General features: G+C 41.9%; 1 protein-coding gene across 2 annotated transcripts in view; it reads left to right on the top strand.

The window, feature by feature from the left end:
- Positions 1–13,335, top strand: part of HSD17B12 (hydroxysteroid 17-beta dehydrogenase 12) — a 170,649-nt gene that overhangs the window by 124,253 nt on the left and 33,061 nt on the right. For both annotated transcript variants that reach the window (XM_058663155.1, XM_004585390.3), the window contains exons 5-6: positions 1,725–1,789; positions 2,514–2,558. In XM_058663155.1, coding sequence (XP_058519138.1) covers positions 1,725–1,789; positions 2,514–2,558 — 110 coding nt within the window. The remainder of the gene's footprint in view (positions 1–1,724; positions 1,790–2,513; positions 2,559–13,335) is intronic.

The following is a 13,335-nucleotide window of genomic DNA, read 5'->3' as shown; positions in this document are numbered from 1 at the left end:
GTTGCCATTACTACGATCAGGTATACTTGCATAATTCCTTAGAAACTTTAGCAGACTGATGATAATGGTATAGTCTTTTGTAACTGAAACTTTTCTTTAATATTTCTTAGTTCTATTATACATTTCTTTTTTTAAGATTGATTTTTTTATTGCAAAGTCATACACACACACACACACACACACACACACACACACACACACACAGAGGAGGAGAGACAGAGAGGAAGATCTTCCATCCGATGATTCACTCCCCAAGTGACTGCAATGGCTGGAGCTGAGCCGATGTGAAGCCAGGAGCCAGGAGCTCTTAATGGTTTCCCACATGACTGCAGGGTCCCAAAGATTTGGGCCATCCTTGATGGCTTTCCCAGGTCACAAGCAAGAAGCTGATGGGAAGTGGAGCTGCCGGGATTAGAACTGGCACCCATATGGGATCCCTGTGCGTTCAAGGCGAGGACTTTAGCTGCTAGGCCACCATGCCAGACCCATATTATTCATTTCTATTAGACTTTTTATTCAGTTATTATGGATTTTTTTTCCAGATTGAACATTGTAAGAAGGCAAATGACAGTTTTAAAAAAGTCAGACTTCCTGCTTGTGTCCTGGCCTACTTGGCTCAGTGTTCTCAGGCAAACTAATCAACAGCATTAAACACGTGATAGTGACAATCAGCTGATGATCCCAGGACTAACCTAAGAGGATTGTTTTTATAGTTGGGTAGGTAGATGCATATAGACTGGCAGTCTCTTTCATGAAATGGGATTTTAAGTTCAGTCCAAAGCATTTTATTTTTAATTCCTGTAAAGTTTTTTACTCTATTGCTGTTGTTGGTTTTTGATTTTCCAGAGTTAGGGAAAACCACAGGATACCTGAGTTGAAATCAAATACCTAATTATACATCAGTTTATTCATATCTTGTTGAGTATCTTATAGCCCCCACTATAGGTTGGGTGATTAGCAAAGGGGAAATATAAGGAAAGCCAAGACATGGCCTTGGCTTTCATGGATGATTTGCCAGGGACAGTGATTTTCAGCCGTGCTGTTGTCCCCCACAAAAAGAAGCCCTCTACCTCCTTCCAGGTTAGTCAGGCTCTTGGGAAAGAGGCCACACTTAGCAATAAACAAAAAGATTGTTCGGTTCTGTTTGAGTTGAGCGCCCTTGGCTTCCTACTAGGTTGTGAACTCCATCGCGCTAACAACTTTGTTTTCCTTCTGTGTGGCCCTTAAAAGTGTATGGCAAACATTCGTTGAGTGAATAACGCACACCATTTTAGAGGTGAACAAACTGAGATAACGTGTTGTATGTGATGTCTCCCAGGTCACACATTTCCTGAGACAGTTGTAATTAGAACTCAACTTTCCAACTTGCTCGACTATAATCGTCTTTGGTCTTTCCTACTACAGTATGGAAATTTAAGATCTGAAGAAGAGTTAAACATTGTCTTTAAGTGACGATTACAGGAGATGAATACATGGGATTTTGCAAAGTCGGGGTTGAGTGTGATCATTTCGTCAGGGCCTTAACAGACAGACTGTAAGGGAAGGACATTTGAACTGGACTCTCAAGAATAGATTTTTGTATAGAAAGCTGTGAGAAAAGTCATTCTCGCGATAAATAGTATTTGCAGAATTGCATCCTTTCTGTTTCAATGTATTCAGTTTCATGATTTTCATTAAGTTTTTCGTATACTTGTTAGTCAGCTAATGATGTTATCTCATTTCAGTGAACAACGTGGGAATGTCATACGACTATCCTGAATACTTTCTGGACATTCCCGACTTGGACAATGTAAGTCTTCCTGTGTCGCAGTGACAGGAGTAGTGTGGGGGGATGATGCGGCCTAGGATGCCCAGCTGCCTGGCTCATCCATGTACTGAATTTCCCTGGCCATCCTCGGGAGGCAGCTCCACAGGGAAGGACAGGAATGATCGAGAAAGTCTGTTTAACCTCATTTATACAGTGCCAGGTTCAATAATAGTTCTAGTTTTCCTCTTATTTTTATTACATCAAATTGTTTTACATTTTTATTTTTTTATTACATCAAATCAACTCTGCTTTAAATGTTAAGAGTCTAAAAACAAATTTAAAATTCATAACTATATTAATTTAAAGCCACAATGTGAAGCTTCAGGCAAACCAGCTCTTCCAGCGTGAAGGCAACATCCTTGCTATGTTTATCGTGCTTGGATGAACACTAGCAAAGCACGTCACCGAAGGACTGTGCCCCTGTTCTTCAATTATTGAATTACTGTCCAGGTTAGCAAAGAGGCAGTTGCAATACTTGCTAGTGTACCTTAGATTTTGCATGTTAGTGTGAATTGTGCTGCTGTTAGGAAAATGCTATAATGCTAAGAGTAAAATAAAATTCACCTCTTTACCCAGGGTAGCCTGTCAGCGTCTCTACAGTATTTGTAGATGTTGTCAGGGTGTTTCTGAGTTGTCTTAAGTAGATTTCACATGGTTACTTTTTTGATCATATATATATATATATAATTATCAATTTTTTTTACAGACCATCAGGAAACTGATAAATATTAATGTAATTTCTGTTTGTAAGGTAAGAATTTTCTGTAAAATATTTCACCCCTTTTGTTTATTTCAACCTAAAAACACAAATGTTTAGTGCTGTCAGTTTCTTCACTCCTTGTTTCAGTGAAAGTGCATATGTACATGTATGTATTCCAGGTGAAAGTTTCTTTTCACTTGTATCTAAAGCGACTAAACAGAACTACACACCAAACAAGTGTCTGCCGTATTGGCTTTTTAACAACTGAGTAGTTCCACCTGCCTTCCACACATAAGCAACATAGTAGGCACTGGGAACGCAGAAACTGACTTGGCCGATGATGGATTTGACAAAGATGTCTTACACACGCTATTCATTTGTAATTTGTTGCTTCCATTTCGGTGACACAGTTAAGTTGAATAATTAATTACTGTGGTAAAACACTGTATGGTGAGAATGGAGTTATAAAATGAGAGTGGTTTTTATTATCCACACATAACTAAGCTAGGGTAACCTTGTCATTGGTGCCTGCAAACAAAACACAGCAGTTCTCTCCCTAAAGGAAGGTTAGCTAACAGAAGGGGCCCTCTCAATGCCCTTTTAAAAACAGAAACTACAACAAGGTATCTCAATCACACGTACCACTTCAGTTTAATAAACAAACAAACAAACAAACAAACAAACCCAACTGCCTGAGGCACAATTCCCAAAGGCCTCACCAGGTCCTCTGAACCTCAGCGTATTTATGAGAAGGCAAATCCATTCTTTTTCTTTTTAAATGGATTTTTATTTTAAAGATTTGTTGATTTTTACTTGAAAGTCAAAGTTATAGGAAGAGGACAGAAAGAGAGAATCTTCTATCCACTGATCTCCCCAAATGGTTGCAATGACCAGAGCTAGACCAATCAGAAGCTAAGGAGGTAAGCCTTCCTTCAAGTCTGATGCCTGGGTGCAGAGACCCAAGGACTTGAGCCATCCTCCTCTGCTTCCCCAGATCATAAGCAGAGAACTTGATGGGAAGTGGAGCAGAAGGACACATATAGGATGCTGGCACCAAAGGCAGAAGATTAGCTTGCTATGCCACCACACCAGCCCCTAAATCCATTCTTGATAGCTTAAATATACTAGCTTACTGAATGAAATAAAAAATATTCGACTCAGAACCAACAGAACTGAGGTGATAGATTAATAAAAAGAAACTTGATTATTTTCACTCTTTGGTGTATGGTCTGGGACTACTATCATGAATGTTTGAAGATTCTCTTTGTGTCTTTTGTGACCTGGGAGAAACTATAACGGTTATAAGGTAATTTGAAGTTCAGAAACCCAGTGACTGATGCCTACCTAACTTTGCCTGTGTGTTTGTGTCTCTCCTTATGTAACATATGTATTGTTTCAAAGTACTCATTCAAGTTTTCAAAACATCGCTTAGTTATTTGAAATGCAGAGAAACAGAAATAGACACACACAGATCTGCCAGCCACCGGTTTATTCCCCCATGGTCTACAACAGCTGTGGCTGGATGAGGCCAAAGAATTCCATCCAGGTCTCCAGTTGGGTGGCAGGGACCCAAGTATGTCTGCCATTGGTCGCTTGGAGCTACAGTTAGTCTCTTAGGGTGTACCTTACCAGAAGCTGGAAGGGAGGCCAGAGCTGGGACCCAAACTCAGGCCTTCGGTATGGGGTGTGGGAGTGCCCAGCCCACATTAAGTTCTGAAAAAAACAGGACATTTTGTACCTTATTGCTCAAACATAAATGAATTTTTGAAAATTGATAATTTCACAAAATAAATAGCCACTTTACTGCACTTCCTTTTTGGATTATGTGTGTGCTTAAGATTTATTTATTTTTTTATTGGAAAGGCACAAGAGATTTACAGAGATAAAGATCTTTCCTCTGCTAGTTCACTCCCCAAGTATCTGTAGCAGCCAGAGATGAAGTGATCAGAAACCAGGAGCCAGGAGATTCTTCCAGGTTTCCTATGCAGGTGCAGGGTCCCAAGGCTTTTGGCCATCTTTCACTGCTTTCCCATGCCACAGCCATGGAGCTGGATGGGAAGTGGAGCAGCCAGGACATGAACCAGAGCCCATATAGTACCCTGACACTTGCAAGTCGAGGACTTTAGCAACTAAGCTACCACATTAGGCCCAATAAATGAATCTTAAATAAAGAAGAATGCCAGCCTCATAGCAAGTGCAGTGAAACTATTCTCTTTTTGCTAAACTCAGAGCTGATGAAGATGTTTGGTAAACAGGTGTAACCATGACCTTTTTTTTTCTTTGTTTTTTTTTTTAAGCCTGCAAAGCTTTTTATCATTTTTAGTCCTTTTGAAATGACTGATGCGTACTGTTTTCTGGTATATTTGGCCAGATTGTTAAATGCAATGGCTGTTAAAGTAGTATATGGTGTTTCTGATATAGTTCATTGCGTGTCCACATGTTTAAATTTTATGGAATTGTCAGTCTGTTGGTTAGACTAATTGTTCATGAGCTGCGGATTCGTCTCCTGATCATCTGAACTCCTCTGTCAGATAAAACCATATAATGTTCTTACTGCAGATACCTTGCTGTTTTCTCTTAAAACTCTCTGCTTGTAGTATAAAATCTTGCCCTCCAGCGTCTCCCAGAACATGCCTTATGGCCTAGCACTGTGCAGAATACCTAGGGTAAAAGGCCAAGGTTGTGCCCTGCATCTGTGCGACCCAGGCAGCCTGCAGTGCTCCACGCATGGATTGCATCCTCCACACAGCAACTGAGTGCAGTTCCTGCTTGAAGACCAGACAATGTGGAGTAGAGCGGGTGGAGGAGGAAGAGTATGAAAAAAACAGCACAGGAAAGTAATCTCTAGGGTTTATTATTTTTTATTGGTGATTAAACAAAAATGAAACAGTGTTCCTTCTATCTTAATAAACTGTAGAACACTTCCCCTCATCTTCTTCTTCAGATTGACTTTTTAAAAAAAAAGATTTCTCTTTTTTTATTGCAAAATCAGCGATATAGAGAGAAGGAGAGACAGAGAGGAAGATCTTCCATCCGATGATTCACTCCCCAAGTGACCACAATGGCTGGAGCTGAGCCAATGTGAAGCCAGGAGCCAGGAGCTTCTTTCGGGTCTCTCAGGTGCAGAGTCCCAAGGCTTTGGGCCATCCTTGACTGCTTTCCCAGGCCACAAGCAAGGAGCTAATGGGAAGGGAAGTGCGGCTGCCAGGATTACTGGTGCCCATGTGGGTTCCCTGCGTGTTCAAGGAGAGGACTTTAGCCACTAGGCTACAGCGCTGGGCCCCAGATTGACTTTTTTATATAGAGTGGTTCATTTACGCATTTAAAAGACAAAGTTTCAATTGGAGTTATTGCTGTTGGTGACTTAACCTGTTGTACCACATTGCCTGCTTCTAAGCTTAATTTAGGTTTTTTGTTTTGTTTTGTTTTGACTTTGCTTTTGCTTTTTTTTTTTTTTTTAATTGTAGACCAAAATTCATTTAAGGATTAAGGTAGTTTGCTGCTTAAAATTTTTCATCAAGCCGGGCCCGAAACGATAGCGTAGCAGTTAAAATCCTCACCTTGAACGCACCGGGATCCCCTATGGGTGCTAGTTCTAATCCCGGCTGCTCCACTTCCCATTAGCTCCTTGCTTGTGGCCTGGGAAAGCAGTTCGAGGACGGCCTAAAGCTTTGGGACCTTGCAGCTATGTGGGAGACCTGGAAGAGGCTCCTGACTTCGGATTGGCACAGCTCCAGCTGTTGTGGTCACTTGGGGAGTGAACCACTGGACGGAAGATCTTCCTCTTTTTCTCTCCTCCTCTCTGTATATCTTCCTTTCTAATAAAAATAAATAAATCTTAAAAAAAAATTTTTTTCATGAAGCCAAAGAACCATCCTTAATCTTTAGTATGAATCTGAATTTTTTCTATTTATGATGTACACTCATAGCATGCATCACAAAACAATTTAAAACTCTTGATTTATGAAAAGTTAGTGGTATGATATAGTGGGCAAGCTGAACCTATGCCAGAGTCCAGCTCCAACCCGGATTCGGAACTCGCGAAGGGCGCATGGAAGAGGTGCAGAAAGAATAAAGAAAGAGACGGACCACTAGGATTCCTTGATCATAATGGACAATGCGGGAAAGCTGTCCGCTTTATATATACAGAAACAGTCAAACTCTGGCTCAGACTTTTTACATCATGGTCAAGTGGGTGTTTCTAAGGATAATTCTGCCATTTGCTTTACCTAAAAACAATAGAAGTTCCTACTACAATTCTTACTCTACAACTTAATCTTGTATCACAAAGAAAAGGAGAACCTAAAGATCAAGGAAAGAATGAAACCCTAAATACAGGTCCCTTGATTAGCATAAGGTCAATGGGGACAGCCAAGACAGTAGGAATAATAGAAGGCCCTTTTGTAAGACATTATTATTGACATTAACCTCCAATCTCACATTGTGTAAAAAGCCAGCCTCACAGTAGCAAACAATGCCTGGATGGATTAGAATTCTTCCGCAGGGTGGTCTGGTATCCATGCAAAGGAAGGTGGAGCTGCATTCAGGTGGTTGTAGAGGCATCCGCCAGGGCCCTGCCGTACAGCAGGACGTTCCTTGCAGCCCTGCCTACAATGGAACAATACTGTTCACACCATCCTGTCCCCCACATCCACTGCACGGACCCCAACAAACCTACAAATGCAAACATCCCATATGGGAGAACCAGTTTATGTCCCAGCTATTGCACTTCCAGTTTAGCTCCATGCCAGTGCACCTGGAAAGGCAGCAGAAGATGGCTCAAGAGTTTGGACCCTTGCCACTGCTATGGGAGGTCCAGATGAAGCTCTCAACTGCCTGCTTTAGCCTGACCCAGCCTGTGCCACAGCAATCTGATGAGTGAACCAGCAGGTGGAAGATCTCTATTTCTCTCTTTTCTCTGTAATTGCCAATCAAATAAGTAGAATAACTGAATCTTTAAAAACACGATTTCTGGAATCAGTGGATCATGGAGTTAATAACATCAGAAAGACAGCCGATTAGCTTTTGTTATGCTGCAGGCAGGGTTGATGTGGTTATCAACTCTGTGATGTTATTGACTCGTGACTGTTCAGTGATGAAAACAACTGGACCAATGGAGCAGAAAGTGAGTAATGTGCAGTGGCTGACCAGGCAGCGAGAAACAGATCAGAGTCTAAATGTGCAGGAACTTGTATGCTGTGCCCTACCAGACAGAGAGACCCATAGGAAGTCTTCATGTCGAAGCAAGGTGTAATCTGCCCTCTGTTTTAGAAAGTCAGCTGTGGTGGCACAGTTACATGGCAGTTCCTGTCTCTGTGTATTTCTGTTACTCATACTGAGAAAGAGACATTCATCTTGATGAAGTTCAGTGTGTGACACTGTCAGGTTTAGGGCTCTGTCCCTGCTGTGATTTGCTCTATTTACATTTCCTTGAGCTACATGTTTTATACTTTCCTTAATGTGCTAGGTTGTTGGGACCCGAGCCACATTTCCTATAACAATGACTGTGTAGAATCCTGCAGAAACTTAAAAGAAGATGAATATGTGTCCGGTTACAGAATGTTAGTAGAAAGTCTTGTGTTGACTAGACGTGAGGGCATGGGTGTCAGCAGCTTTGATCCCACAATAAAATTTATTGAAAAGGGCTTGTATCAGGAAAAGGGCTGCTCTTTTCACCGTATGTATTGGCCCAGGTTTTATCTCTTCATGATAAGGGCTGGCTGACCAAGGAATATACCAGACTTTGTGTATTCTGGACTTTGGACTTGTGCCCCCAATTTGACTCCCCTCATGAGCATTGAATAACCTGGCCTGATGTTGTTTCACACTCACATGTCACCGTGTGAGAAGATCAAGTGTTTATAATACACGCATGTTCCACCTTCCTTACTACCCACGAAATGCCAGCACACCAAAGGAATTGTGGATCATCAGCAGAGGAAGCAATGGTGATACAATGCAGAAGGATACAGGGGAGAAGATGTGAACAAGAATAATTCTGACAGCAGACCCCTGATGTTTAACCATAAACAGCTTTCTCCGGCGTTTAACAGTTCAGTTCCAGCTGATTGTCTTGGCCTTTTTAGTCTTACTAATAATTTGAATTCATTCCATTCTTCCCTGCTTTGTGCCTTTCCTTTCAAAGGGATCTTTAGAAGCCTTGTTGCCTGCTTTTACAGTCTTCTTTCAAATCCTTCAGTGGCACATTTTGCCTTGTTCTTGTTCCCTGCAGAGCAGTTAGGGGCTATAGAAATGTTGTATAAGGTGAGCAACATGGGCCTGCACAATGGCTCAATTGACTAAATCCTCATGTTTCCAGCACCAGGATACCATATTGGTGCTGGTTTGTGTCTCAACTGCTCCACTTCCCGTGCAGCTCCCTGCTTATATCCTGGGAAAGCAGCAGAGGATGGCTTCAAGCCTGGGGACCCTGCACCCACCTGCGAGACCTGGAAGAAGCTCCTGGCTCCTAGCTTCGAGTTGGCTCAGCTCTATCTGTTGCGGGCATTTGGGCAGCAAATTAGCAGAGGGAAAATCTTTCTGTTTGTCTCTCCTTCTCTCTGTAACTCTGCCTTTCCAATCAAAGTGGACAAATCTTAAAAAAAAAAAAAAGATGAGCAACATGGCTGGTAGAAGTCTTAAACTGGAAGATCTTCCATGAAGTGGGACATATTTTAGATGTGCTGGGACAAAAATCTTAGGCAAATTCACATGAAGAATAATGATCTGCAAAGCAGAAATGATGGAGTTCAGAGACATACATACCTCAGGATAAGGATCCATACTTCCCAAAAATAGTTCTAGTTTTATGCCTGGAGGGACTTGCATCCCAGAATACAGAATTTGCATAGGAAGTTGGTGACCACTGTTGGTTACTTTTTTTAATATTTATTTTGATTAGAAAGTCAGAATCACAGAGAGAAGAGACAGAAAGGAAGATCTTCCATCCGTTGGTTCCCTCCCCAAGTGGCCCCAGTGGCTGGAGTTGGTACAGGGTCATAGGCCTTGGCCTATCCTCTACTGCTTCCCAGGCCACAAATAGGGAGCTGGAAGGGAAGTGCAGCAGCTGGGACTATAACTGGCGCACATTTGCACTTGGATCTCTGTCTCTGCTTCTCTCTGTAAATCTGACTTTCCAATAAAAATAAATATTTTTTGAAAAAGTAACCAACAGTGGTTCACCAACTTCATATGCAAACTCACTCTGTATTCTGAGATGCAAATCTCTCCAGGCATAAAAGTAGAACTACTTTTGGAAATGGAGAGGTGCTACCCATCCAGAGGCAGGCAAACCTAGGTGAAATTTCGAACAGGTTCTGAAACAGATCTCCTTAGTACCCTTTGTTTCTGACTCAAGATAACTTATTTTATTGCCTTCCATATGTGGGTTGCCTTCCTTCTCTGGGCCAGACTGTTTTTTGAGTCCCTTCATCATCATTTTAGAACCTCTGGAGAGCATAGTTTGTGCCACCCCTGTCTAAGGGTGGAAGACTATTCCTTCAGGTAATCATGGTCTTTGAAGTTGTTCCTGGGCTTGGTAAGTAAAGTACAAATGGGGGAATGGCCCTTAGGAAATTACCAAGCTGCTTTTCTGACAAATTCAGGGAGTGGTTCAGCCTTCCTTGGAGCAGTGAGGAAAAGGTTAAGGTGCAGTCTGAAATACAATTTATGACGTTAACAATGAAACACTCTGTAGTTTTGGTGCTTGCTGTGTTACGAGGATTTGAGCGGGGAATCAGGAGACTTGAGGCTATGTCTAAAGGGTAGGGCACTTCCCTAACACCACTAGGTCTCTGAGTCATGTGGTCCATCACACGCTGTTTCTTCCCTTCACTTATTAGCATTTCATTTTTAGTATAGACTATCTCATTTTGACACACTTTAAATTTAGAGTTTCTCAATGGATTTTAAGTACTATGAAGGTTGGTACCATTCCTTTTTGTTCTCTGTCGTATACTAACACTGAGCCTCACATAGGCCAAATACACAACAAATGCAAATTTGGTTTTATTTCTATTGTTTTCATTTATCTTCCATTTGCTGGATCACTGTCCAAATGGCCACAACAGCCAGGTTGCGGTCAGACCAAAGGCAAGAGCCTGGAACTCCGTGGTTCTCCCATGTGGGTGGCAGGATCCTAAAGTGCTTAAAGTATCTTCTTCTGCATTCCCAAGTATATCAACAGGGAGCTGAATTACAAGTGGAACAGCTAATTGGTACTTATACAGGATGCTGGCAACACAGAGTGGCTTATAATGTTGTGTCACAGGCTGGCTCTACTTTTTAAAAGGTTTAAATAATGCTTAAAACTGTTAAAAACTTTAATAGACAGTATCTTTTTTTTGTCCACTAACTCACTCTTCAATGCCTGGTGAAATTGTAGCTGGACCAGGCTGAAGCCAGGACCCAGGAACTCATTCCACATTTCCCCCATGGGTGGCATGGACTCAATTGCTTGAAGCACTATCTATTATTCCCCAAGGTGTACATATTGAGAAGATGATCAGATGGAAGAGGAGCCCCGGCTGTAACACAGATAGTCCAGTATAGAATTGGGCATTTCAAAGTGGTGTTTTAACCACTATTCCCAATGTCTACTCCAATGAATACATTTTGAATAAATAAGTCAATGAATTTTTATACCTGAAAATTCTAGTTCTAGGTCTTTGAGATTAAGGGCTACACTGTTAGTGGTCCTGAGAGGTTGAACTTTCATCACATGTTGAAATTTTTTTTTTAAAATATTTATTTATTTTATTACAAAGTCAGATATACAGAGGAGGAGAGACAGAGAGGAAGATCTTCCGTCCACTGATTCACTCCCCAAGTGAGCCGCAACGGCCGATGCTGTGCCGATCCGATGCCTGGAACCTGGAACCTCTTCTGGGTCTCCCACATGGGTGCAGGGTCCCAAAGCATTGGGCTGTCCTCGACTGCTTTCCCAGGCCACAAGCAGGGAGCTGGATGGGAAGTGGAGCTGCCGGGATTAGAACCGGCGCCCATATGGGATCCCGGGGCATTCAAGGCGAGGACTTTAGCCGCTAGGCCACGCCGCCAGGCCCCACATGTTGAAATTTACACTGACGGCAACTGTAAGACTTGGAATATTTGGATCTGCCAGGCTTGGGATGGGCGGAAGGTGAGTTCCCTTTTCTCATTTTGGGATTCTGGCCCTTAAAGCATCTCAGTTTCAGTTTCTCTGTTCTACATGTTTGCAAGTGTGCAGTTTACACAAATGGAACAGTAACTGCTTGGTAGAGTGGAGGGTTTAGAATGACTCACTGAATCAGTCTCTCGTATTAGCCCATCTAAGTCACTGAAGCAAAATAACGTTATGCCGGAAAGCTTCTGAACAACAGAAATCTGTTTCAGGTCCAGAGGTCTGGAAGTTCAAGATCAAGATGATGGCAGGTTTGATGTCTGCTGAGAGCCTGTTGCTCATAGAGGCACCTTCTTAGGGTGGTGGGAAGGGCAGGCTGGCTCCTTCGGCCTCTGTCGTAAGGGCACTACTCCATTCATTGGGCAGCACTCTCCTGACTTAATCTCCTCCCAAAGGCCCTGCCTCTTAAAATTACCACTTTGGCAATTATACTTCAACATAGGAATTTGGGGGACACAAGCATTCAGATTCCTTCATCTTCCATTTCTATAATGTGACATCAAAATACTCCCAAGAATCAGGCCCTTTGGGGAAGCTAGTTTTTCTCCTCTAATGCCACTGTGCATTCACTGGATGTCACTTAGCTAGAACTGCCTGTTCTGTGCCTTGTCTGTAGAGCAGGTAATGTTTAGATGTTTGATCTTTAGATACGGGTGTACAGATGAGTAGCACACACAGCCTTTCTTAACATGGATTTGCCCTGACATGTGACACAGCGCCAGTAGGGGGAGCCCTCTATTAATTTGGAAATCTGCAAGAACAATCTTCATTCAGCAGCCTAACAGCCCTTAATTTAGGGATTATGTAAAGAATATATCCTCCGCTCTCTCTCCCAGGAACTTGTTAGCAGCATCAGGAAATTAGTAAATTATGGGAATAGTGGTATGGCCCTTACTGCTGATTCTCATATGAGTTTTTTCTGGATGTAGACACTGCAACTTAACATCTAGGGCATTTGAATCCATTTTGAAAGCAGCTATCATTATACTCCTGAAATTTTCCAAATTATTAGTTACATTTAGCTCTTAGGATTTTGTGGTAATGGACCGCTTCAGGCATAACCACGAAATGATGGGTGTGCTGAGTAGCAGGACAGCCATAGTTTTCTTCTTTGAAAAATGAGGGTGTAGTTGTACGTTGGTTCCAAGGTTCTTCCCAGCACAAATTGGAGCTGGTTTATAGGATAAAGTGCTATAAATATGGATGAGAATGTAAAATCTCTTTTTAGAACTTTGGGGATCACTTTTTTCCACCCCAAATCTGTTACTTTTGAGAAACTGGCTTATTTTGGGGAAAATGTAAATAACAGAAGCTCTCAGCTTATTATAGAATGCTAAACTTGGAAAACTTGTGAATGAAGGTTTATGGATTCAATTTTTTTGCTTTGAGTTTATGAATGATGACTTTAAGTTTAGTGCTATTAAGTGGCATGCAACCCATTGTTCTATGGAAAGTCTTTTTCATTTTCTTTTGTTAAGTCATTTTGATGTAGATCAGACCAATATATGATAATAGCAAAATATATGATAATAGCAAAAACTTCACTTTTTTTGCATTCCATGTGATGGCTCAATTGGCTAAACCCTCCCATTGCAAGTGCTGAAATCCCATATTGGCGCCAGTTCATGTCCCAGCTGCTCTACTTCCCATCCAGCTCCCTGCTTGTGA

Source organism: Ochotona princeps, chromosome 4 (assembly GCF_030435755.1).
Source record: "Ochotona princeps isolate mOchPri1 chromosome 4, mOchPri1.hap1, whole genome shotgun sequence".
In the NCBI taxonomy this organism is placed as follows: Eukaryota; Metazoa; Chordata; class Mammalia; order Lagomorpha; family Ochotonidae; genus Ochotona; species Ochotona princeps.
The sequence above is the reverse complement of the archived record's forward strand: the minus strand, read 5'-3'. Positions and strand labels throughout refer to the sequence as shown.